Raw genomic sequence first — 27,843 nt, 5'->3', positions numbered from 1 at the left:
GAATCCGCAGTGATAAGTGCGAGACTCGTGTTTGAGATTCTGACTTGTACTTTTTTTTTTCGATCAATTTTATATACACTGGAATCTGGATACAATATTTTGTAAATGACTCGATGGTCTCCAGAACACATTATTATAATTATACTATTTATAATTTTGACAAATCCTAACAGCCAACAATATTTACTATTTTAACTCATTTAATAGTTAAATATTAAAAATAATTTAGGAAAAACAAGATTTAAGTCAAAATATAATTTTTATTTTTTAGACATTTTTCTAGGAAACATCAATATATAATTTATGTAATTTTAATTATATATTATACAACGTAATACCTATTTCATAAAAAAAAAAACATATGACATAAAATAAATAAAATTTACTTCTCTCGAGTTAAATAGGTATTATTGAAACTAAAATAACTAAGAAATAAAAAAAATAGAGAATTACTTTCCTGTATAATATTATATTTTTATGTACTAGGTACTAATTCGATACACTGCTTAAAATAAAAATGAATGCAACCACAACATAGTACGTGTCCATCTATTTGTATGACCGTTCTTATGACATTTTATTTGAGGGAAGTTTGTTCTGTAGGTTTTTTAGTTTTTTTCTTAATTAAAATTTTACTAGTTGAATGTTCTTTCAATAAATATATAATATTGCATATTCCCACTTATTGTCACATTAATTTTCTATTAACTAATAGTTCACATTTTATTAAAAATGATTTAATTTTTGAAAATTAAAATAACCATAATATATGAATTAAATATCAACATGAATATTTTTTTTTAATATCACATAGTTATTATAATATTATCATTTAAGTTCTACACACAAAAACAAATAATAATAAAGAAATAGGAGGGAAATGTAAATATAAAAATTATAATTTTTTTTTTTTACATGGAAACGACAATAACCACTTACTAAAATAAACAACAATATTTTACATTTTTTATGTGTACAAAAATACAGCATAGAAGAGAAACTCTAAGAAAATATACATATTAAAAATGAACATTCAAGAAACAGTCAAATCTATTTACATGATATTACATCAGAATTGTACTAAAAATATTTATATAATGTTATGTATAAAAATAAAGTATTTACAATCAATGTTCAGTAATCAAGTCCTAATAAGAATTAATAACATATTTTGGTACAAGACAAATTAAAAAATTAATATAATGGTCAAAAAACATTTTAACAATAACCATTACATAAATGAATTTCTTAAAGTTTAAGGTAATAAGAATAGTATCAATTATTTTAATACTCATACAAAAAACAAAAAATGGCTAGGAATTGTTTCGAGGTCTACGTTCATAGTCTCTCCTGTATTCTGATACAGGAGGGTGCCAATCAGCAGAAACACTATATTGAGGTAAGCCCAAATATGATGCAGAACTTGAGCGACTATACAATTCGGGAGCATAGAAACTAGCTGCAGCAGCTTGTCCGTATGCAGCGTAGGCTTGTTGTTGATATCTGCAAAAAAAAAAAAAAAAATTTAATTGATGATAATTTATAATATCATATCTATTTGTATTATCAGCTATACAAACCTAATTTTGTCATACATTCGCATATCAGAATCAATTTCCCTTTCTCTTTCCCGGAATGCAGGACGACTACGATAACTACTATCATACCTTTCACGTCTAGCACTAGAGTCTCTACTTGATGAAAACCTTAACAGTAAAGTACATAATCACATGTAAAAAATAAATGACAAAAATGTACTATTAATTAATAAAAATTAATAAACCTTCTATTATCATTTCGAGTATCACTTCGATTATCACTCCTAGAATAAGGTGTACTTCTATTTCTATGATGATTATAATTTGCATCATATCGATTACTGCTTTGATCGTATGATCTAGTAGCATTCGAAGAATTACTAGAACTTGGAGGCGTAGTTGGAATAGAATTTGGGGTAGTTAACAAAGCGCCTGAATTACTATTTGAAGTTTTTTGTTTTTTACTTGTTTTTTCAAAATCATCATTATCGCGTGATTTTCGTTTTAATGGTGCTAATGAATCTTCAGTTTCTATCTATTAAATTTAAATATTTACATTTAACAATAATTTTTAATTTAATCAATAAAAAAAAAAGTAATTAATAATTAATACAATTATATTAAAACTTACATTTTTTTGGAGTTTTTTATCTTCTTTAGATTTATCTCTAATTTTATCTTTGTTTTTATTTCTATCTTTTACTTTGTTATCTTTTTCAAGTTTTTCAGTTGTATGTAATCCTCGTCGATAAATTTTTAAAAGTTTTTTAGAATCAAATTCGGTAAATTTTGAAACGAAAAACCACAAATTGCTGTTAAAATTAAATTATTACCTTTAGTATTAATCCAAACTATTAGTAATTAATAAGTTAAATATACTAAACCTTCTCCATTCTCTTATTTTATCCGGGTCCTTATACTCTTCTAAGCATTTACCAATATGTGAACCTATTTCTATTAAACATTCTTGCATATGATTTACATAACGTAATTCATTTTTCTTTTCTTCTGGATCATCTAAAGCTTTTAATACTTTCTTCACTGGTCTCATTTTTTCTTTACACTGTTAAAAAATAGGTACTTCATAATAACTCATTAAATATTGATAACAACTTTTTTTTTGCATACTGATAAAATATTATTTATATAACAAATGTCTTTGAAGAGGAGAAAAAAAATAATTCATGAAAACAATATTCTTTTCAGTATAATAATAGTGATTAAAAAAAAAATAGTCAAAATAATAATGAAAGCATCTGATGAAAATGTTAAATTTCAATATTTATGTTAATTGAATTACAATTACCAAGAATTGTTTGAGAATAAATTGTTATTTTACAGATGAAAATAAAATGTCAATAAAATTTGAACTCTAGAGTTAAAAATTAATTTCAGTAAGTTTTTAAAATTATAAATACCAAAACTAATGAAGAATCTTGTGTAAAATTTTTAAATTTTAGATTAAAAGAACATTTTTTACTACTTTGCAATTTATAGATAGGTTAAAATACAAATGGGTTTTACCCATAAGCTTGAAATATTTAAGCAAAATTTCTAATAAGTTGTACATTTTCAAGTTGAAAAATAAATTTTTTATCTATATTTAAAAAATCTAAAAATAAGGTCTATAACAATAATAATAATATCTATAAAAAGTTCAAAAACTTATTAAATGTTGTGAAATACTGTCATTTTTTTAAATTTTAATCAAGAAAAACATTAATAATTTTTACTTTTAACCCACCAAAGTAAAAAAATGTTCCAAGAACAAAGAACAAATATACCAGGAACTATCTCCACAGTTAAAAACCAAAGATTGTTTTACCACTCCATAAGATTATGGAAGATAAGAAACAAAACATATATATAAAATTTACACATTCCTTTGCTTAGATTCTAATATAAATAAATAAAAAATAAACTCACCTCTAAAAATTTTTCTTTTGGTAACTCAACAATATCATCTACATTTACAGCCTTTGGTTCACTATTAGCAGTGAAATGCATTGGACCTGTTTTAGTGGCTACTTTACGTTTTTTTTCTTTTTTGGGGGAACCTGTCAATCCAGATTTTGCATTGATTAAATCTTTTTTTGATTTCAGTTTTTCATCGTGATTAGTAGCACTATCAATTTTCTTTTTGTTTTCATTATCAGTACTATCGTCATCAATTATTTCTCTTGATTTTCCTTCTTTTACCTTACGTGCCTTCTTAGGTTTTGGTTCACCTTTAATTACTACTTGAGTTTTTTTCAACATCTTCAGTAGATATTCAGAACGAGTTAATAAATGTTTAGCTTGTGGTTTCTTATCTTCATTGGATAAGATTTTGTCACTAAGACCTAATGCAGAATCAATTTTAATAGCTTCCCACGAACCTAAGCCATAAAGATAAATTCCTATTAATAATTTAGAATCATCAGTTATATCCCAGTCAAAATCAAAATTAGCTGATTTGACACGTTTCAAATCTAAAGTGAACTTTGATCTTTCTTCTTCATCTGATGGTATTATATCATCTAAAATATCCAATTCTTCACTACAAGCTAACACACTTTTAGCATTTACTGCCACACCACCAAGTTTTATTGAAGGTCCCCTATTTCTTTTTTTAATACCATCATCATTAGCAGCATCAGATTCTTTTTCTGTATGCTCACTATTACATGCTTCATTACAACGGTCATATAACATTTGAACTATTTTTTTTAGTTCTGATTTAGGTTTTTCTTGAAGATCAGCATCACCAGCTACAGCATCAATGCGCTTTATAGGGTTAGGAAAACGTTTACAACTTTTAATTAATTTTCGAATCTGAAAATATTTAAAATAAATAACAAATTATTCAAAAATTTAGATAATAAATGATATAGTACAATATTTTACATACTTCTGCGTCAGTAAAACCTTTAACTACTTCTTTTGTTCCAACACGTGGTCTTCCACGTTTTCTTGGTTGATCATCATCACTGCCATCATAGCTAGAATCATCAGATTCATCTTTCTTTTTTTTCCCTTCTTGATTCACTTTTTGTAATGTTTTTCTACTTCTTGGAGGTAAATAAAGATCTTCCATTTCTTTAGCCTTTTCTTCTTCCTCGACTTTTTTTCTTAATGATTCAGGTATTATTTCTTCCTAAAATAATCAAATAATTAACTTTAAGACTATTAAATTATAATCTATATTTTGTTTTTTGTTTTACCCATTCTTTATTGTCTTGTTCATTTTGAGCACTAGGTGACTTGTCAGCAATATCTTTTTCTTCATCAAAAGTAAAACTAGCTACTTTAAAGGCAGATAGAAGTTCATCGCCCACAGTTGTTGGTGCTTCGTCTCGTGTTTCAGCTCTTCTCAAAATTTCATCAATATCACACTAAAATAAATAAATAAAAAAGTATTAATTATACATAAGTATTTATTAACACATTTTTAGTATATTTCATATTTGTATTTAAATCTTACTAAAGGTTCTTCGTCAGCACCAGGATCATCTTTAAATAGTTCTTCTGCGCCAAATTTTAATATAGCTGTAAGCTCATCTTTGTTAAAAGGAATTGATGCGTTTTTTGCTTTTTTGTCTAAAACAGTACGACCAGTAGTATCCATTCTTTGAATAACCAAATGATCCAAAACCATTTTTTGCTTTGCTCTTTCTACAATGTCTTCTTCAACTGATCCTTTTGTAACTAGTCGATAAATATTAACTTGATTTTTCTGTCCAATCCTATGAGCACGTGCTTGGGCTTGTAAATCATTTTGAGGATTCCAGTCTGAATCAAATATAATAACTGTATCTGCAGTAGCTAAATTAATACCAAGTCCACCAGCTCGAGTTGATAATAGAAAACAAAAATCTTGAGATCCCTCAGCATTAAAATGTTCTAATGCTTGTCTTCTTATATCACCTTTAATGCTACCATCAAGTCTTTGAAATGGCAAATGACGATAACTTAAATATTCAGCAAGAATATCTAACATACGAACCATCTGAGAGAAAATCAATACTCTGTGGCCAGTTTCTTTCAGACGTACTAATAACTTATCAAGTAGCATAAGTTTTCCAGATCCTCGTAATAAACTCTAAAAAGAAATACAAATATTTAAACTTTATTTCTAATTTATTTTTAGTAAATTATTATCACCTGAAGATTGTCATCAGCTGTGTTTTCATTCTCTTGAGGTTTAGTCAAAAGAGCATGATTACAACATTTTTTTAATTCTATCATAATGTTTAGAAACGTTGTTGACGATCCTTTAGAACCTTTTCTTAAAGCATTATAATTTTTAGTTAATATCCATTTATAATATTTTCTTTGTACTGGAGTCATTTCTACCCTTAATATTTGTTCAACCTATTAAACAAAAAACGATTAATATAATATCAAGTATCTTTATATAATATAAAAATACATGAAATTTTGGTTAAAATAGTTAATCATTCTCATTTACAAAAAACCAAAAACATTTTATAATATTACTTTGGCTGGTAATGACTTTTCTACATCTTTTTTAACGCGGCGTAATATATATGGTTCAAGTTGTCTATGAAGTTTTGTATAACCTTTACTTGCTGCATTGTCATGCATATGCTCAAACTCCTCCCAGTTATCAAATCTATTTTACAAAAGAATGCATAAAATATATAAAAATAAAATAAAATATGAAAACTACTTACTTTGCAGGCATAATAAAATGCAACAATGCCCACAGTTCTTTTAAACTGTTTTGTAAAGGGGTTCCTGTTATAAGTAACCTCTGATTAGTGTCAAAACTTTGAAGAGCTTTGTATAAAAGGGAATCATCATTTTTTAAACGATGTGCTTCATCAACCATTAAAACAGCCCAACTAAGACTATTTAAAAGTGCACTATCTTTAAGAACAATTTCATATGTAGTAAGAATAGCATTAAATTTTAATCTTTTAGAGCTCTCAAAACACCATTCTGTTTCACGTATCTATAAAAGAAAAATTAAAGTAAAACATAATACATAATATGATAAGTAAAAAAGACAAATCAACATAAATGTGTGGATAAAAACTTATATTTGGATATCTAATTTTTTTTTTAACATTTTTTGTATAACAACATATAGGTATAACTACAATCACTCAACATTAAATGAATTAATAATAATCTAATAGGTCCCATGTTTTAGTGGCTAGTGATTGGTTTATTACATCTTATTGAACCATAAATTAATCAATTTTTCATGAAATATAACACTAATATTGAAAATAAATTAATAAATTACTCACTATGTTACGAGATTCAACATCTCCAATATATGTTACAATGTTAATATCAGGAGCCCATAAACTGAACTCTCGTTGCCACGAAGGCATAGTTGATAGAGGAACAACAACTAGGAATGGACCATGCATTTGGTAGTTGTGAAATAAATAATAAAGAAAACATATGGTTTGAATAGTTTTTCCAAGACCCATTTCATCAGCAAGAATTACAGAATTGTCTTTGCACCATGAATGGATAAGCCAATTCACACCATGTAATTGGTAATCTCGAAGTTTCAGTTTCTAAACAATAATTAATTTACAAATGATTGTACACAAATATTGACTTTAATATTTTTTATCAGTATACAAACCTCATCATAACCACCAAAATACTCAGGTTCTTCAGAAATTTGAACAAATTTTGGACGATATTTTAAAGCTCTACATGCTTTAGATGGTGTTCTTTTTGAGCCCTCGCGATCTCTGAATTCTTTTATTTTTTGAGGCCACTTACGCTCTATCAAGGAAGCTACTTCCCATGTTGCATCACTATAAGGCAAAGATTGCCATTTTACATAATATTCTTTTTGTACTGGATTTTTAGATTCTCCTATAAATTCATATATATTAATAAAATTCTTTTAATTAATATTATAAGAAAGTAAACTATAAAACCCATACTATATATTATAGAATACTAAAAAAATACTAACTTACTCTCTTAAATTAAAATTGTGTTTGTCAACAAAATATACATGAATATACATGAATTTGTTTAATTTCAATAATTTCGAATTAGCCAAAAAAAAGTTTTATAATATTCAATAAGTATTTTTAATAACTCTCTAATATAGGTATATATTATAAGTCATTATATCTGTAACATACTATATAGTAATAAAATTAATACCTATTATTCTTTCAACAATATTGTAGCTTTTTAATAAATCTTGTTGAAGTTCAAGTTGACATTCATAATATTCAGAATCTTCAGGTGTCATTTGATTACGCCATGCACCAACAGAGTCTTCACGTTTTACAAAATTATCAATTTTCTTAAGCCCTTTAACTTTTTGAGCCAAAAGGGAATTCATAGACTCCCAAGTGTTATGGATATGTGACCAACCCTTCCATTTGATCAGAAACTGAGTCTCTTTTTCATTAGGATCACAGTCAGTATTAGGATCTCCTTTCTCCTCAATTGCATACATAGTTGTTATATTTCCTACAACACCTATTTTGCCTTGCCTTCGAGCCAAAACTTTTTCAATTGTTTCAGAAGTATCAGGTGGTTCTTCTTTTTCTTCAACCTCCTCTCTTTCCAAATAATCATCACTATCACTCTTTTCACTTTCTTCTTTATAACTAACTGTTTGTGGTCTTCGACGTGCATTTCTTTAAAAATAAAATATATTTTAATTTAAAACCTCAGTAAAAACTAAACATCCATTACCGACCTAGATTTACTAGCATCTTCATCATCGCTGTTGGCACTAAAGCTATTACTTTTTTTTTTATTAAAACGAGGATTTAGTTTGGTTGTAGTAGGACGTCTTGTAGGTTGTTTTTGACGTCGTAATGCAGCTAATGATTTACTACGAGGTATTTCTTCTTTGTCAGTTTCAGAATCATAATCTGAGCTATCACTTTTCCACTTTCTAATTATAAAAAAATTATACATAGAAATTTTAAATATTCGTGAAATTTGAAAAAAAATATATTTTATAGTAAAAAACAATTTTATGATCAGAAATCTTACGTATTTTTAGTGACTCGAGAACTGTAATCACTTGAATCATCGCTCTCACTAAGTTTTAATGATGGTTTAGTTACACGTTTGGGTCGCTCAGAAGGACTATATTCATCAGTTGATTGTTCAGAGCTGTTACCTTCTTGAGATGCATTTACACTATGGTCAGATTGGCTAATAAAAACGCAACACAAACATACAATTAATTTTCTTATACATATTTTTGGTAAATTTTTGAGTTTTTAAGAAATATTATCATTGTTAATTTATATTTTACTAATGTAGTATTCTTTAGCTACCATAAATAAATAGTACCAAAAACACATGTTAGATTATACAACAAATTACCGACAAATGTCATTATTACTTAAGTACCACTATGTATCTGTATTAGTAAATAAATTAAAAAATTACCCCAAAACTACATAGAAATGAATAATCAAATATAGTTTTTTTGTCATTACCCAGTTTTGTTTACTTCATTCCATCATATCCAGGAGATATAAATATTACCTACCTACTTAACCAATATTACTATTAAGCTGTGATGATGCATTTGTAATTTATGATATACATCAGTAGCGGTTTTAATATCTGTTTTTAAATGAAGTGACAAAATATAAAATTTACTATTACTTGAACATATATATAATATTCAAATTAGTAAATAAATAAATTTAAATAGTATCAATGTTGAACAGCCTTTTATAGATTTTTTAAAAATAAAAGTAAATCAGTGTCTCATCACAAAACATCCATTCTTTAGGTAATACATATACATAAAAACAAATATTTCCAAATATTTTGTGTATGAGTATAGAAAATTAATAAGCTTGTCCAATATCACAAAATATTATGTAACTATTTCAGTGGAAAGTAACATTAGATTGTTTATTCATATGAATGTAACCTATGGATTTATTTATTTCTAATAATACAAACAAAGAATCTTGCTTTATTTAGGAAATTTTAAATGATATTGATAATTAAAGATTATTTAAAAAAATTGTAAAAAATATTTTGAATCAAAAACCAAATACCAGTGACTTATTATTCTATGTACTGTACTATGTTGTATTATAATTTTGTAATAATTTGAATCACAATCATTTTATATTTAAATTTTAAGTTTTATATATATTTTTTTAACATATTTTAGCTCATAATCTTAATTCATTTAAGATAATCATAATATTTAAAATCAAAAGACCAAATGCTGAGGTTCATTTTTATGCAAAAAAAAAGAAATTATATTATATTCAATACAAATTGACATTACTCAATATAAAATAAATAGGTTTTCAACATATCAACCCTTAATTTGCATATAATATAGGCTCTATTGTATCTGCCATATCTCTATTTCCAAACATAAATTACTTATTCCATTAAAATATAATACTTATTAGTTATTTGTTACATAGAAATTTTTTTCATTTTGATAATATTATATATTACATAATATTTAAACTGTAATTTTCTATTATCAAACTATGGTAGCCAAAATCTAGAACCACATAGAATCACCGGCGTAGCCAGGATTTCTACAAGGGAGGAACAAAAAAAAAAATTAAATTAACATTCAAATAACAGTATTTTTAATTTTTCAAATATGTGCATAAGGTGAACACATTTATGCACATACCAAAGTTGGAACTAAATCATTTGAACTCACATTATTTAATTTCTGCTTTTTAGAGTTAGAACAATTAATTGAAAACAATTTGTTTTGAATCAGCAATTCCTAATACTTTAAGAGTTTAGTCGTAACGATTTAACAGTATATCTAGTTATTAATCATTTACATGAAATATCAATAAATGATAGGTATAATATTTTACAAAAAAACGAATAAATAATAATAAGTAACTTTTAACTTTTAAACGTTTAATTTAATGGTATACAAATCCAACATTCCAACGTCCATCATTATCTTCTTAGTATCTCTATACTATACCTCTCTCTATTTTACTATTATCTGCAACTTTACCGCAGTTGGCTTATAAAGGTTATAATATTATAATTTATAAGTGTCTGTAGAATATTTATAATCTTTTCTTTAATTTAAACTCCAAACCAGTACATAGCCAAAATAAATTATTTACATATTTTGTTTTATGATACGACCAATGGGTGGGGGGGCATGGCCCCTGTGGCCACCCCTTGGATACACCACTGCATAGCACTACTATTATCCCTATGAGATTATCATACTTTATACCAGGGGTGGCAAACCTTTTAACACTACTTACCAAAAATAAACTTTTTTTTCAAACTTGCCATGAAAAATATATATATTATATTCAATATTAACCGATAAAAGCCATATACTCAAAAAACTTTTACCTATTACATAATATATACAGAAAAAATATTTTAATTTTTAGCATACCATAGATTCGCCATTCCTGCCTTTGTATTGATTAGAGCAGTGGTTTTTAAACTATGGTAGGATACAAAATGTCTAAGTGGAACAAGTCTGGCCAACAAACCTTTTAATTCTACTGTACCAACAGAAACAAGCTCACTAACCCTTTTCACTAATTTCTTTGAAAATCAACGCTTTTAGTTTTTAAAATTTTTTGTATGTTAGTTTTTAATAACTTAATGAAAAGTTCAGAAGCTAAATTTTTTATATATATTTTAATTTACTAACCAAGAAGGGGTACCTAAAAAAGTTTATTGGTAAAAAGGGGTATAGTGCTAATACAAATTTAAAAACCCTAGATTAGGGAACTAACAAACAAACTTAACAATGTATAAACACTGTAATCTGAAACTGTAAAACCAAGTTCCCTTACCTAATGTTTTTCAATTATTTTACAATTTGTTTTTCGCTTTAGTAACTTAAGTAACCAACTACTTAAACATTTTATTGACCAAGTTTAAATTAATTTTGACACTAAGTGTATGACTAAAAAAGTTGGCTTTCAAAAATCCTATAACATTTTTTTGTCAGTGCGCACAGTACATAACTCATTATAGTTTAAAAGGGCCAATTTACAATATTAACAATTTAAAAAAGCAAAATATATTAAAATACAACAAATAAAGTACAATAGCTTTCAATTTTGTGATAAAATCTAGACACATATAAAATAAAATGCATGATTTATATAAATATAGATATCATTTTGTCTGTTCAGATATTAGAATACAAAACACACTCAGAGCACTCATACTGTATGAGTAAATAAAATATTGATATTTTAAAACTATCATCAAAAAATGTAGAAACAATAAAACACAGATAATGTGTTAACATTAACCAATGGCAACTAATAATTATTACTATAATAGCAACCATAGTAACCATTTATAAACAACAATTTCCATCGTAAATCTCAAATCCCTGATTGAGCACCCTCCAGGTTAAAATATCTCCTATTTAAATAAGCATACAGCACTCAGGGATAGTGTAGCATTCTAATAATGAAAGAATTTTTGAAATCGGTCCAGCCATTCTTGAATTATAAATGGTCTAACATTTTTTTGAACTCTATTTTATATGTATAGATAAATTATTATTTTAAGGATTTTTTTTATTCAATAAAAAATTATAAATAAAAATAAATTTTTAAATCAGCATTTCAATATTTTTGATATAAGAATTACAAGGAAGATGCAAAATCATAAATAGCTATATTAATTAGCACCATTATTTTAAAATTATTTAAAACAACTTTAAAAACATAATACATCAATACCCAGAATTAGGTATACATATAATGTTTAGTTTAATATACACTTATATAATGAAATTAACTTACCTTTCAGAACTTGATGACGATGATGACCCACCAGAGTTAAGTTCATTATTATGATCCGAGTCAGATGATTCTTCTTCTGATACATTCTGCAATTTAAATCCCTTACTATACACAGATGGTAACATGGTACCCGGGTTACCAAGTGATCAAACCAACCGACTGTTCATCATTGTTCATATTATGAATAGTTAAAAATTTAAGATATTATTCTAAACATGTGATTTTTTTTTTTATCAATATCAAAATTCTACATACCTACAAATATTATATTTCAATTCATCCACATTGAAGCATTTTAAATATTGAATCAAACCTGACCAAAATAAGCAGTAATAGTTTTTATGTTTATTTGTTTACTTTATTGGAATCAATTATTATTATTTAATATTTATATGGCGGGTTATAATAAACAACCACTTAACATTGAATAAATTAATAATGAGCTAATATGCCCTTAATTTATAAATAAATATTCAAAAAATAGAACACTCACCTTTTTGAAGAATTGGAATACATAATAATATGCATTAAAAATAATTAACTCAACTACATTCACTAGTTGAAAAAAAGTAGAAGTGAAGTCTAACGATTATAACCAATTAGAATAATAATATATTTGTTAACTGTTTATATTATACTGGTTGATTAAAAAACAAATAACTAATAATTATCATGGATACATGACAATAAAAATGTATTCAAAGACCACAGTATTCTCAATTAGAAGTATCTTAAACAGCAGTCAAAACATACATTAGCCATTAAATAATTATTATTAAAAAATAATTTGAATAAACTATCGTACAAAATTTTAATTTACTTCTGTAAGAGAAATTAACTTAATATTATATTAAAAAATATACATATTCCTTATGTAAAATATCAAAAATAAATATTGTTAAGCTGTTAAGTTTTATAAAATATATAATATATATATATAATTAGGAAGTATTAAAATTAATAATTTATTATAAAATACTAAATAATTGAACATAAATTATTGTAGATATGAGGATAATTGTAGAACATACTAAAATCTGTTACTTGCTAGGTATACCATTAAACATTGGCTCAAAATAACCACCAAATATATTATACACTTTTTAAGTTGGCATAAGAATCAAAAAAGGTGAATTTAAAAAAAATAACCCACATACTCACTTTAAACATATTTAAAAGACAACTCCATGACTAAAATAGAGTATACCCATTGTGAAATATAGTATTAATCATATGATATTATAATGCTAACCATTTTCTATGTGCACATCTCAACTTTAACTTAAAATTTTTAAAATGGGTCCGATTAAAATTTCAATGTTTTATACGTCTTAGAATTGGTTAACTCGTGGACAATCCATAATTAAATAGAATTAAGCTGTCCAACCAGTATGACTACCCTCATGACACATTTATGTATTGAAGGGTGCTTTGCTTAATATCAACAATAAATTAAGTTGTTTTTATGAAAACACGTTTAAATGATTATATGGTTTAGACACTTAATGCTAGTCTCTCAAAACCATACTGTAACAATAAAATAGTTATTTTAAAAACTAAAAATATTTTACATAAAATATAGTTAATTAAAGGGTAGTTGAGCAGTAGAAGAAATACCATAAGTTATACATTTATTACAAGACAATCGACACTATTGATTTGAACAATGATGAACTTGGTTGTTAAAAACTAACAATATTAAGCTAAAGGATAGTATTTGATAGTAAGATTATTATTTAAAAAAGATTGAAGTAGAGAGTGAAAATAGAAGGGACTGTTCTTACCTGATGCATTTTGGGTGGCTAAAACAATCTTGTGAATTTTAAGGCTAGTTCAGAGTGTAAAAACGGAAAGGACCAACCATGTAAGGGTTGCAATACAATAAAAAAAAACCGAAAAACCGATCGTTTGAATAAGGAAAAATTACGAGAAAAAAATTTTCGCTTCACCTAAATACGGCCAGCGCTAGGCAGTCAAGGTGAGGAGGTGAAGTGGCACGGCCAGTATCGTGTGCGTTTTGCGTAAGGGCACGATTATAAAGAGTTTTTAACGCGAAAATCGACAACATTCGGTAATCAAGCAGACATTTAAATACAATTCCGATCAACGAAAATATAAGACACCGATATGTTTAGATACGAACGTGTACGAGTGTGCGGAAAACGGTACGAGACAAACAATAAGCGGCCATTTTGTGTGCAGTGAGATTAGACCGAGTGGTAGTGGTACCCCCGCACGCCGCCTACCATTCCCACACGAACAACTACACCGCACTGTCGAAAGAATCAAGGATGACGTCGACAACACCGAATGCTTGGAAATGAAAATTTACTTAATAACAAAATAGTTGTAATATTTTCTTAATTGAAAATAACGTAGGCTATTGTATAATACATATCTACATTCAAAATATTTAAATGTTTAACGAGCAAATCAAATATTATTAAGGATGAGCAAATTTAATACCATGGGGTCGTCTACCACTGTAATTTATAAATAGTGTTTTTATGCCATGAAATTCGGTTTAGTAGTACGGTTACGATTAATATGATTTATATTTTTGCGCAGCACACAATACAACTATACGGTTTTTCCCCTCTTAAAAAGTTTTAACACTTATAACAAAGCAATTGAAAGGGAAATATAATTAAAAATCATGTTTTTTTATATGTGACGATTAAGTGAGAATTTAATAGAAACAAACAAAAATTTTAAAATAATAATGAATTTTAATATGTTATCAATATTAGAAAATATCCAATAAGAAAAAACATCACATTAAAACATAATTAATTGTATATAATAAACATTTGTTTATTCTATCATATTAACAAATAAAAAAAAAATAAAAAAAATTGGTAATAAGGAACATTCAATTTTAAATGTAATAGTGTAAAAAAGCATACAACTTTTATATGCGGTCAACAATAATTAAACTAGTTTAGATGAAATTTAAGAATTGTTAAAAAAATAAAAAGTAAAATTATTTCACTTTAAAATACAACTGTTTGTAAAAAAATATTTTTGTTGAATAACACTAAGCTACTGAGTATTATACTCATAACTAAAAAAAAATTATTAAAATCACAAGAAAATTTTTTAGAATGGTCAATAAAAAACAATTATATAAAATAATTTTAAAAGTTGATAATTTTTATTTAATATCGATAGATTTTTTACATTAATCTTATGATCACAATAAATTATAATTAACTATTTTCAGACTTACTTACAACATATCATAATTACAACTTTCGTTGTTTTCTTGATCTCAATGGATTCCATGAAATTGGAGTATCATCTGTCACAGATATAATTTTGAGGCCACCCATAGTTAAACCTTTTATTGAGGACTAAAACAAAATCAATTTATTATAAGTATAATATTTACTAATTAAATAAAAAAATACAACAGTGTACAAATATTAAAAGTATGTTTACCATTCTCCCAGGTCCTAATCCATTAATTGTTACACGAACTGTATGAATTCCAAAATCTAATGCTCTCTGAAAAAAAAATAATTATTGCAATTCAAATTAATAGTAAAAAATTATAAGAATTAATAACTTAATCATTAAATTATAAAAACATGGTTTGAAAATAAATGTTATAAAACTAAATAAAAAAATTAACTTTATTTAAAGCACAATGCCTTAAAATATATTTTTATTTTATTTTTGCGTCTCTTAGTAGTTAAGTAATTTTAATGTAAATTTAATATAATTATAAATATGTTCTATGGATACAATTTAGGTGTATCATCTATTTCAAAACAGATATGTATGAATGTATGATCATTATTATATCATAAATGGATAAATTTACATTTAAATGCTGCGGCAAAACAAATTGTATGATCTATCTTTTCCAATATATACTCCAATTCATTTTAAACTAAAATGTTTAGTATTCTAATTCAGTAATTTTTTTTTTTATTATTGTTATTTTATTTAATTAGACTACAAAATACTATTACTCTAGCACTTTATGATATAATATATAATCTAATATCTAAAAGGTACAATTAAATGTATTAGTATTGATTATTAAGAATAAATAGTTAAAAAAATAAGCTTTTCTTTAAATTTAAATGGTTAAATTACTAGGTTAAGTAATTTTAATAAAATTTTGTTTATTCCATTGAACAGAAATTTGTTAAAGACAAAAAAAATATTTGTTACATCTTTTAAGAAAATGATAAACATTTACTGTAGCTAAACCAATTGCTGTAGCTTGAGCTGCTATATTAGTTCCTTTTCTAGTATTTTTAAATCCTTCCATACCACAAGACCTGATCATTATCCTTTCACCTAAAAAAAAAACATCAATTTTTATTTAACATACACCTAATTAATTAAAAGTATTTTCAACTTTTATTTCAAGAAATTCCAAATAAGAAGGTATGGATATAGTATATTTAATTGGATAAGTTTAATACTAATTTTTTAACCAGTTTGAAATTGTTTTTTATACTGTCTATCTATCAATAGTACATAAGTGTACGAAACAATCTAATATTAGTGATCCAACAAATTAGAGAGCAACTTGGACAATCCTACAATTATAGGCATAAGGTATTATCTTTTTGGATGGAAATGTAAAGTACCTATTGTAAATTAATAATTTATTTATTGAAACAAAAATGGGAATAAATTAAAGAGACTTGTATCACTAATATTCAATAATGTTAATTATCTATATATTTTTAAATTAAGTAACTTCTATTTTGTAAAACTTAGTTCATTTATTGGGTTCTAAAAGGAACAATTTATGTACCGAGTTTACAATATTTTATACTTTTATGCCAATTTTGAAAACACCTCTGTTGAGGTTAAGGTTTAAGACCCGAAATAATGAAATAAGGTTGTCAAAATGAAATTGGGTAGCTATTGAATGCTAGTATTGATAGGCTTTCAAATATTACAGATAACAATAATCTAAATCTAAGCTATCGAGTATTAGATATTTAAATAGCATATATAGTATTGTTGTATACAAAAACTGTAGTAAAAATTTAATTAATTTACTATTTTTGATGCTATTTTTAAAACCATATATCATATTTTAAGTATTAAGTCCTTAGTTTATTTTTTCAAAATAGTAACTCATTTAAAGCTATTTATATTATGAACCTAATTATGTTAAACAGTACATCAATATTGACCCTAGTTAATAAAAGCTAGTAATATTAAATATTATAGTATAAACCAGATAAACCAATTGTACCTATTGCTCATAAAAAAAATATATTACTATTAACGATATATTTAGGTATATAATAAAATACCTTAGTAAATAGTCTCAATCAGAATCATTATCATTGAATTATATTATAGCTCATCCACAACAATGACCTACTGAATGACAAAGTAGAATCGACATCTACTATAGAGCACAGCAACTGTCTCACATTATTTTTAAATTGTTATACCTATCCAATATAATTAATTCCAGGAAAATTGTCGATTTATCAATGGCAAAATGAAAGGGATAGAAAAATTAATTTTCACATTAATACCAAATTAAATGTTAGTCTTAATTCCCTATATTTCAAATTGCATAAATATCCAAGAAAACATAAATTTAGTCAAATGAGAAATGATTTTAAATAAAAATGTAAAATACTATAATATAAGTAACAAAATCAGATTTATTTTACATAAATTTGGAAACCATAGATTTTTTCATAAGCATTTTTCACGAAATACATTAAATAATATTTATTAGGTATAGGTAGGTACTCTGTTTAGTATTCATTCTAAGTGGAAAAAGCAAAGAAAATATTACAAAAACTTTATGACTTACCATTAGGCTTAGTGACATGAAGTATTGTATTGTTCCTAGATGATTTAATGTGACAAACAGGTACATCTGAGAATTTAACTCCCCCAAAATGCATATTAGGCGTATTTATGTCAGGGAACATATCTTCTTTCCTCAAAAAAATAAAATTTCAAAGTTAGTAAAGATTCATTGTACAATAAAAAAATGTTCATCTTTGTTGTTCGCACACGACGAAATAGACCAACAAAAATGGCGTCCACGCATAATGAAATACGGAAAAATATGCGTATCGTTCAACGTCGAATAGACGAATCGATTGAAAAACTCACTTGGTAATTGCGGAATCAATGAAAACGAATTTCTCGCCTTCGGTACCTTCGTCTTTACGAGGAACCGAGGCCAAGAAACTTCGACGGTCTCTGTTCTTTTCCAATGGCACAGCTATATGTATCAAACGATTGACATTTTCTCTGCCCGAGACGGCGGCCGTTTGTCGGCAGAAGTCACGTAAGACGCGTACAAACATGGTTTAAACAGATATAGGTATACGTATGTTCGCGAAAAATTCAATTTATTAAGGTTAAGGACAAAAGTGTACAACAATTATTCCGTGTTGTATACGCAAGTTAAAAACGAAACAGTCAAACGACGACCAACAAAGTCGTGAGTACAAACGACAAAATGGCGAATGACCTAATATATCATTATATCAAGCGTTGTGAGAGAGTCAAATAGCGACGTAGAAGTAGAAATGTACGATGTAGAATACGCCGTAGTCGACCATCGTCGTTTTCCTCCTTTCTTACCGCTTACCGTCACCGTGTCCGTGGACCGTGGTGGCGTGGCCAACGAATCACAATCATGAACATACCTGCAAAATACAGATTACGGAATAACTTACAACACTGTAATGTCAAACCATGATGACCAACATGATAGTTACTGTCGTAGCTCAGAGTAATAATAATGTCGTAGTGATAATGCAAGCTTTTAACAGTGTTGTGGTATACAACCGCGGTAAAATAGAATCTATTCAATATTTCAAAATTGTCAATTGACTTTCAGAGCCACGACGATTAAAGATACTATTGTGATCACTCCTGAGCTATACAAAGCCAGTGACGGATTTAAGGAGAAGGCCAGAGGGGCCTGGACTCCCCCATGGCCCACAAGATGTGTTAAAACGTAATTGTGACATAAAACTTATAATTACGAAAAATTCAGGTTTCTGATTTTGTACTAATGTAAAAAATATTGAGCTCCGCCCAAAACAAAATCCTAGATCCGCCACTGTACAGATCACAGAATAATATAATATAGAAAAAACTTCTATACGACTATACAATCCATAGACCCATAGACCTTGTTTAGTTTTACCACGATTAAAGATAATAGATATACATCTTATAATAATCTTTAATCGTGCCTTTGACTCATAAACGGAGCCCCCGCCCCCATTCGCCAACCTGTGATGCTTCGTCTATGAGTAAAAGGTCTATAATATAAACTAGTAAACTAAACCAAACCCTATACAGTATACGCAGTAGCCAGGTAACACGGACATACCACTTGATTTATTAATCATTATCATTCATTATTTCAAAATCTATTAACTATTTAAAAATATTATTCTTACATAGGTAATTTACATTCGATATAAAATAAAAAAATTTTAAAAAATATATTTTTATCGTTCTGGTTTTTTAAGTTTTTTACTTTATTCCATGACAACATATATTTTTAATTCTATATTCCAAAGCAGAATAATTTTTTGAATATTTCGATTCATAAAAATCGAAATTTAGACAAAAAAGTTTATAAGCTACTAGTATTTAAAGTTTAGGTGTATGGAGTAAAATATCACGGGAACATTCTACAAAATGTTGTCTATTGTCTACTACTCCCATAGGCCATAATTTAAATTTTAAACATTAAATAGGTACCCATAAACTATTCATACTATAATTTCGATTTTTATAAATCGAAATATTTCAAAAAACAATTAAAAATATTTGAAACATGTTGAAAGTAAAAATTTTAAGAGGTCGCTTTATACGAATGTGAAGTCTTCATCTTACATTTGATGTAACATAATAACAAACTCGCGTTCAGTACTATTTTATGTTATTTGCTTTAATATTAGAATGAATTGACCATTTATTAGAAAATAAAAACGTTACCTATTAACGTTATTTGTTATCTCTCGTCATTTTTAAATTCTGAAATCTGAATGGAGTAATTAATGTACCGATATTGATTTTTCAATAATGTGTGTTATTGTTTATTTTTATTTTTTGGTCTGTTTACACCATAACTAAATAACTTGTCAAAATAATGTTTCAATTTAAAACTTCAGAGGTAGTTTCCGGTGACTAATTTATATACCTATCCTTGGCACATTATACAGGTGAAATGTAGGAAGTGGATCATGAGAGTATGAGATATAAAAACACTAGAAACTAGAAACATTTATACATTTTTAATGCTGCAGTGTCTCTGTCATAATATCTCGGAGTTAAGTCGACCATATTTTCAAAAAGCAATTTAATAAAAATTTATATATGAGGGCCATTACAATTTATATTATTCATTCATATAATCATATTCATAGAAACAATAATTACAGGGAAATCATTAAGCTAATTTTACTTAACCTATCATTTGTTCGGTTCGGTAGATGAAAGTGTACTATTTTTTTTATAATACTATGCACTATGCACGACGATATATTTTGTCATCGCGCATCGCTATGACGTCTTCAGATAACATTCAATAATTTGTAAATAATTTTGACAAATAATCTAAAAATATTTTTGACTTTTTAGAGTGTGTGCTATATGTAACATGTATATATATTAATGGCGGACGAAAGGGGGGGGCGTTCAAACCCCCTCCGAAATAAATGGATGATTAATTTAAAACGTAGTCATTCTCACTTATGAACTTTCAAAAAGTTCTAATTTTTTCAGACCCCCCACCCAACATTTTTTCCTGCGTCCGCCCCTGATACTTATAATACAGTAATCTTACTATAATATTAATTCATATTTATTTTTGTTCTCTAAATCCTTAAATTAAAATATTAAATATAATATACAAAAAAAAATATTTCACTTTTCACTAGGCACCTAAACCAAGTGGAGCCTCTAGGGGCTAGGAGCCTACTCTGCCTAATCATAGAACAGATACTTAGATACATTTTTCTACTAGAAAATGTATCAAAGTTCAAAATGTAAGTTATATTGTTCAGAAAAGTGATAAACTAATGATAGAATATAGATCCAAAAAAAGAAAAACGTCGCTCTAAAATCAATGCATTCTTGAATTGTTCGTTTCGCTCTAAATAGCCAATAGGTATCTTATTCACTTTAGAATTTTTTTGTATAAGTCTAAAATGTTAACATTTTAAAGATATAATATCATTGGTAGATTTACCCATAACGCATTAATTTTCTTTAGGCTCAATCAAAATATTTTTTTTAATATTCTATTAAAAATACCAACTAATTATCTAACTATTCTATGTTGTGATATTATTAACTCTTTTAACAGAGAAGGTGTAGGAGCCAGGAGGTAAAAATTGAAGTTTTTGTTAAGATAACAATAATACGATTATCTATGATTATACTATCACAGTGTATTATTTCTTATCATTATATTGTATTCATTTAGGTGCATCTGCATCTAATACAAAACACAGTAATCATAATTCAATATTCATCCAAGTTATACACTTGTCTCGTACTAAGTACTTGTACAGGTTGTACTTGTACAGTTGACAGCTGTACACTAGTACATTAATAATATTTTTTGCAAAACTACCCTTAATTGTAGTATTAAATATTTAATTCGATTAAGTTACTCAAAAATTGCTGATCACTATGGATTTAATTCAAGCTATAAAATTATACATAATAAAGATGACTGAAGACTGTGGTCCTGGAATGAAAGTACTACTTATGGACAAAGCAACTGTAAGCACATTGTATATATATATGTATAATTCTTTTTTTTCAATAAATAAATAATATATTAAATTAGTAAAAATCATAAGTTAATACATTTTGGAGGAAAATATAATATAATATAACTAACCATAAATTATACATTAATAGTTAAATTTCATATTTTTTACCAGATTTACCATTTATTTAAGTAATTAACTATATTTAAACTGAATTATATTTATAAAAGTTAAATTTTTTCTAATCTGCATAATTTTTACAGACAAGTATTGTGAGCGCAGTTTTTAGTCAGTCAGAAATACTTCAGAGAGAAGTATATTTATTTGAGCAACTAACATCAACTAGTAGTTCAGACAGCATGTATCATATGAAATGTATCACATTCTTACGGCCAACTAGTGAAAATATATCTTTGTTATGCAAAGAGTTACGTAATCCTAGATATGGCTATTACTATATATGTAAGTAGATAAAATGTTTATTATTATTTATATTTACAAATAGATTCACCATTCTAGAATTTTAATCAAATCACAATTTTTCAAGTAGGTATATGAATTATAAGTAATCAGTACTTGGTATTATTATTTTTTAGATTTTAGTAATATAATTTCTAAAACTGATATCAAGACAATTGCTGAAAGTGATATCCAAGAAGTTGTACGAGAAGTGCAAGAATATTATGCTGATTACTTAGCAGTAGCACCTCATCTATTTTCACTTAATATTCCATCTTGTGGACAATGTAATTAATAATCATAATTTATAATATTTATATTAATTATTCCTCTTCAATATTCTTAATTTTTTCTTATAAGGTCTGTCTTGGGATCCACTTCAGCTAACAAGATGTACTCAAGGAATTATTTCCGTTTTATTATCATTGAAAAAAAATCCACTAATACGATTCCAAGCTTCTTCAAAAATGAGTAAACAACTTGCTGAAAAAGTCAAAGTAAATTTTTAATAAAAACAACATTTTTTATTGGATGTATTGATTACTGAGACAAATTTTTTTTCTAATTTAATATTTATTTTAGAAAAATATTTTCTTGACAATTTTTTAAGTTGTAATTATTACAAATGTATAAAATAATATTTCAACAATTATTGTTGATTGGAATTGGTTTGTAAGTTATAACTATTTAAAATAGAATGCAAAATCTAATAAACTAATTCCTTTAAAGTTAGTTTAAACCTACTACTACTGTAATAGAATTGTGCAGTAATTCTCTTATATACTTTATAAAAACCTAAAAACTTCAGCTTTTTCTTCCTAATTTATTTATTTTAAAGTTTTTTTATAAAGATTATTATTTTGAATAACCTAAAGTAATAAAATAACTATTATTTTTTTATTGTAACATTACCAACTATAAATTCAATATATATATATATATTATTTTAAGGTAATATTTTCAAAAGAAGAAAATCTTTTCAATTTAAAACAAGGCGACATACAACCACAATTATTAATATTAGACCGAAGAGAGGATCCAGTTACTCCGCTATTAATGCCGGTAATTTGAATAACTTATAAGTTGAAAAACAATGTATTTTCCTGTTATCGCACTACTTATTATATCATTTTTATTCTCAATAACTCAATCTATACTCTAATCTAAATAATCTTAATGTTATTCTATAGTATTGTTATTTTTAATAAAATTGATAATTAACACTAATATATTAATATTTATTTAACGAACAATGTCAAGATAGATTTAATCTTAATTTAAAAAATGTAATATTGAAGTTAACTATTGTTTTCTGGTTGTATATAACATGTTTTACATTGCTATTCATATTCTGCATATTTATACATTTTGGAAACTATTAGTTTACTGAACTTATTATATTAATCTTGATTTAACTTAAATAATAAACCATACTTGCTAAATTCTAGAGAAGGTGCTATAGATTTTTTCATAAAAATTGTGTATTGCCTCAGGAAAACTGTCTAAAGAGATGATTTTAGTAGTTTTAACAGTAAACAGTAATCGCGATAACAGGTGTGTATCAAATACTAATAATAATTTTTGAATTGTATACCAACTTTTTAATATTCATGGAATTGTCATCAGTGGTCTTACCAAGCTATGGTTCATGAATTGCTTACTATAAATAATAATCAAGTGGATTTAAGTCATATTGAAGACATTAAACCAGATCTAAAAAAAGTATTATTGTGTGCTGAGCAAGATGATTTATACAAACAAGTAAATTTTAACATTAACAACGAATACACTTAAATTTTTTTATTAATATAAATTTATAAATATTTTTAGAATATTTATAAAAATTTTGGTGAAATCGGTGAGATAATGAAATCTTTAATTGATGATTTTAAGTCAAAAGCAAAAAATCATCAAAAACTTGATACTATATCAGATATGAAAGCTTTTGTTGAAAATTATCCACAATTTAAGGTATTAGACAATAATTAAGTAGATTTAAAAAAATAATAATAATATTCAATTATTAACATATTTCTTTCAGAAAATGTCCGGTACAGTTGCTAAACATGTAATAATTATGGAACAACTATCAAATTATGTCACAAAAAAAAATCTCTTAGAAGTATCTGAATTGCAGCAACAAATTGCTTGTGATATTCAATCTTCTCAACATACTCAGGTTAGTACTACTTCACGTTTTATTTTTAGTTTTACCTTATATAAATAAATAAGGAGATAAATATATATGTAATAAATTAGAATACCTATAATTATTATATTTTATTGTGTGTATAAGATATTTTAATATTCTATTACACTAGTTATAATTACTGCATACTTATATATCTGCCATTTACTCTGTGGACTTATTCTTTTTCATATGTGGTCTATCCTTAATAATTTATTAATTTTTATATTTCCTCTACTCTCTATTAATTTATCCAATCTGTTTGTTGTTTTCATAATTAATCATTCATATACTTATAATTAATTAAAAATAGTATTTTAGTTTGAATAAATTTTTTTACAGAAAATTAAAGAGCTTATTGAAAAAGGTATTCCAGACGAAGAGGCGAGTAAACTTGTTATGTTATATGCTTTAAAATCTTTCAGCAAAGATAGTAATAGAGAATTAACTAGTTTAATACAAATATTAAAATCAAAAAAAGTTGCTGAACATTGGATAGAGGTATTTCTATAAAAGTAACATTTCAAATTATTTTTGTTTATGATTATTTGATTGATTTCAGCTTGTACATGATGTTATGAAATACCAAAGTAAAATAATTTTAGATAATGAAAATACATTAAAAAATGCAAAACAAATAACAAAACGATTCTATAAGGTAAACAAATTATTTTTCCTTATTATAAATTATAATCCATGATAACAAACATTAAGTTTAAATTATTGACAATTTAAATTAGGTTTCTTCATTAAAAAAATCCAAATTTTTTTTATTTATAAGTATAAAATATAATTGTTTTATGAGTTAAGAAATCTATTTTTTATTTGTATTTTAGGACTTGAAGGGCGTTGACAATATATTTACTCAACATGTTCCACTGATGAAGGAATTAGTTGAAGATTTAATAAAATCAAGATTAAAAGAAGAGCAATACCCATTCTTAAGTGATATAAATCAACCAACAAAAAGGTATGAAGTACAATTTTAATTTTTCATTAAATTGTTTTTACTATTCAGTATAATTATTACTTAGAAACATTTGTAAATTGGGTTGACATTTATATTTTTACGTAAAATGTATTCACTATGTTAGAAGAAATTTTTATTTTTTTGTTATATTAAAATTGTAATATTTTTATTTTATAGGGTGCAAGATATAATTGTTTTTGTAATTGGTGGTGTTACATATGAAGAATCAATGGCAATATACAATATGAACATATCTAACCCACAGGTTAGGATTATATTGGGTGGTAGTACGGTACATAATTCCTCCAGTTTTTTAAATGAAGTAAAATTGGCTACATTCGGAGTGATAAAAAGCAGAGGTGGATCTCGAAAGTTATAAACCATTCTCTAAGTAACTATACAATAATACTCTATATATATATATATATATATATATTATTATTTTTTATACTCTTATTACAATGTTTTTGTGTTTTAATGTTTTATTTATATTATTATGTGCAATGTATTATAACCTGTGTTAATTTATTTTTTATATGATTATTATTTATTTATTAAGCATTTATTAGAATTTATATAGTTGCTATTCCTTATTATTACCAATAATATATTAATTTAAAATAAATAAGTATATATTTAAATATATTTGTTATTAACAGCACACATTTAATTTATTAAGAATAAATGGGCTGAGTCATTACAATTACACTACAATCACTACATAGTACATAAGCATTTATAATTAACTAATAGATTATTTATAATAAGATAGTACCATAGACATATAAAACAACTAGATACCAGACTGCGTATTACATTCCCTTAGGAAAGTTGAAGTCGTGCAGCCATATGCCAACAAGGCAATGTTTACAAAATAACGAATTTATTTTCATAGTATAAAATTTTGTAAACATTGCCCTGTAGAATATGGTCGCTGATTTCAATTTTATCGTGCAGTCCACTATCTAGTTGTTCTATATGTCTATGGACAGTACCTACTTTAAACTAGCAATATATCATTTACGCATCACTATTGATAATGTTGACCTTTTTTATAAGACAGGTGCACATCATTTAATTTTTTGATCTTGCATAATGTGTGCTTCACTTGTTTACTCTACATTAATTATTGTACATTATTTGAACATTAGCATATTATTTAACATTACAACTGGGTGAGATTAGGAGAACCCAAAAGTATGAGTTGCTTACCCTATTATTAACAGTAACCTAAATAATTTTTATTTATAATAATTTAATATTAATTCCAACTTTAATATATGCTATCACTATGTGCATCACTCAACTTCCTCTAATAGATATTTTTTTAGTAATATCAATTTTTTTTTTACTGCTTTACAATGGTAAAACCTTCAAATAACAACACATATTTTAATCTCAATTTAAAAATAACCTCAAAAGAAAAAATACTTACATTATTATAACAATAACACACTTCTTTCAAAGCCAAATTTTGTATTTATGTATGTATGCATTTATTTTTTTTAATTTATTTAAAAATGTATTATTAAATAATTGAAACATTAAATATTATAATTGAATGTAATCTAGCGCTTTTTTTTTCTTTTATACATTTACCCTATCATAAACTTCATAAGTTTATTCCCTCTAAGTAATGAACAAAATTTTAATGAATGAGAAAGTCCACTATTTAGAGGTTTCACTAATTAAATATATATATCATGATTTTGTTATGTTATTATTAGGGCTTGGAACTTGTAGGAGTTGCATATTGTTCTGTATGCTTTCAATTTATAGCAGACCAAACTAGAAATTTGCTCTATACATTGATAAGATTAAATACAAAATTAAACAATACATTTTTTTTTGCAAATTTTGTCAATTTTAGAAAAAAAAGTACATATTTCTCAATTTTCATGGTATTTCTATACTTGGTTTAATATTCTCTAAAAAAAATTGATGTTTTCTTCTAAATTCTAATAAAATGACTTGCAGCAAACACACTGTCGGAAACTAGGGGAAGCCTAGGTCGAATGATTTGACAATCAGTGCAATGCTGGAATACTCTGACTATTGCATCACTTATTCGTTTCAGCTAGGGATGTCTCTGTTGACCTACACTGCACAATTCTGCCCAGGTTGGGTCTTACTACAGTGCTGGTAAAAGACTAGACACTGATCAGATATTCAGGTGGCTTAT

General features: G+C 26.0%; 3 protein-coding genes across 4 annotated transcripts; 1 reads left to right on the top strand and 2 right to left on the bottom strand.

The window, feature by feature from the left end:
* Positions 1-240: 240 nt before the first annotated feature.
* Positions 241-14,900, bottom strand: LOC114125906 (chromodomain-helicase-DNA-binding protein 1). 2 transcript variants are annotated; one of them, XM_027989723.2, is made up of 19 exons: positions 14,080-14,900; positions 12,296-12,381; positions 8,535-8,699; positions 8,233-8,433; positions 7,686-8,170; positions 7,147-7,385; positions 6,797-7,075; positions 6,215-6,495; positions 6,018-6,153; positions 5,682-5,891; positions 5,002-5,619; positions 4,742-4,912; positions 4,429-4,674; positions 3,465-4,352; positions 2,423-2,601; positions 2,170-2,350; positions 1,784-2,073; positions 1,581-1,706; positions 241-1,503 (listed from the first exon to the last, which is right to left on the bottom strand). In XM_027989723.2, the coding sequence occupies exons 1-19, from the start codon at positions 14,086-14,088 to the stop codon at positions 1,314-1,316; spliced, it is 4,980 nt and encodes a 1,659-aa protein (XP_027845524.2). In that variant the 5' UTR covers positions 14,089-14,900; the 3' UTR covers positions 241-1,313. The 2 variants fall into 2 exon arrangements, with proteins under 2 accessions (XP_027845524.2, XP_027845523.2); XM_027989722.2 differs by lacking the exon at positions 14,080-14,900 and having other exon boundaries at positions 12,296-12,435.
* Positions 14,901-15,427: 527 nt separating this feature from the next.
* On the bottom strand, positions 15,428-18,891 carry LOC114125899 (28S ribosomal protein S11, mitochondrial). Its single transcript, XM_027989715.2, has 5 exons — positions 18,410-18,891; positions 18,102-18,232; positions 16,506-16,606; positions 15,737-15,802; positions 15,428-15,648 (listed from the first exon to the last, which is right to left on the bottom strand). Exons 1-5 carry the CDS (start codon positions 18,604-18,606, stop codon positions 15,541-15,543), a joined length of 603 nt encoding a protein of 200 aa, XP_027845516.1. The 5' UTR covers positions 18,607-18,891; the 3' UTR covers positions 15,428-15,540.
* Positions 18,892-21,740: 2,849 nt separating this feature from the next.
* Positions 21,741-27,228, top strand: LOC114125900 (vacuolar protein sorting-associated protein 45). The gene is made up of 12 exons (XM_027989716.2): positions 21,741-22,054; positions 22,308-22,506; positions 22,641-22,790; positions 22,864-23,000; positions 23,455-23,565; positions 24,130-24,264; positions 24,334-24,474; positions 24,545-24,682; positions 25,034-25,192; positions 25,254-25,349; positions 25,528-25,661; positions 25,839-27,228. The coding sequence occupies exons 1-12, from the start codon at positions 21,962-21,964 to the stop codon at positions 26,038-26,040; spliced, it is 1,695 nt and encodes a 564-aa protein (XP_027845517.2). The 5' UTR covers positions 21,741-21,961; the 3' UTR covers positions 26,041-27,228.
* Positions 27,229-27,843: the final 615 nt, after the last annotated feature.

This window comes from Aphis gossypii, chromosome 2, assembly GCF_020184175.1.
Source record: "Aphis gossypii isolate Hap1 chromosome 2, ASM2018417v2, whole genome shotgun sequence".
In the NCBI taxonomy this organism is placed as follows: Eukaryota; Metazoa; Arthropoda; class Insecta; order Hemiptera; family Aphididae; genus Aphis; species Aphis gossypii.
This window is presented reverse-complemented; position numbering and strand designations above follow the sequence as displayed.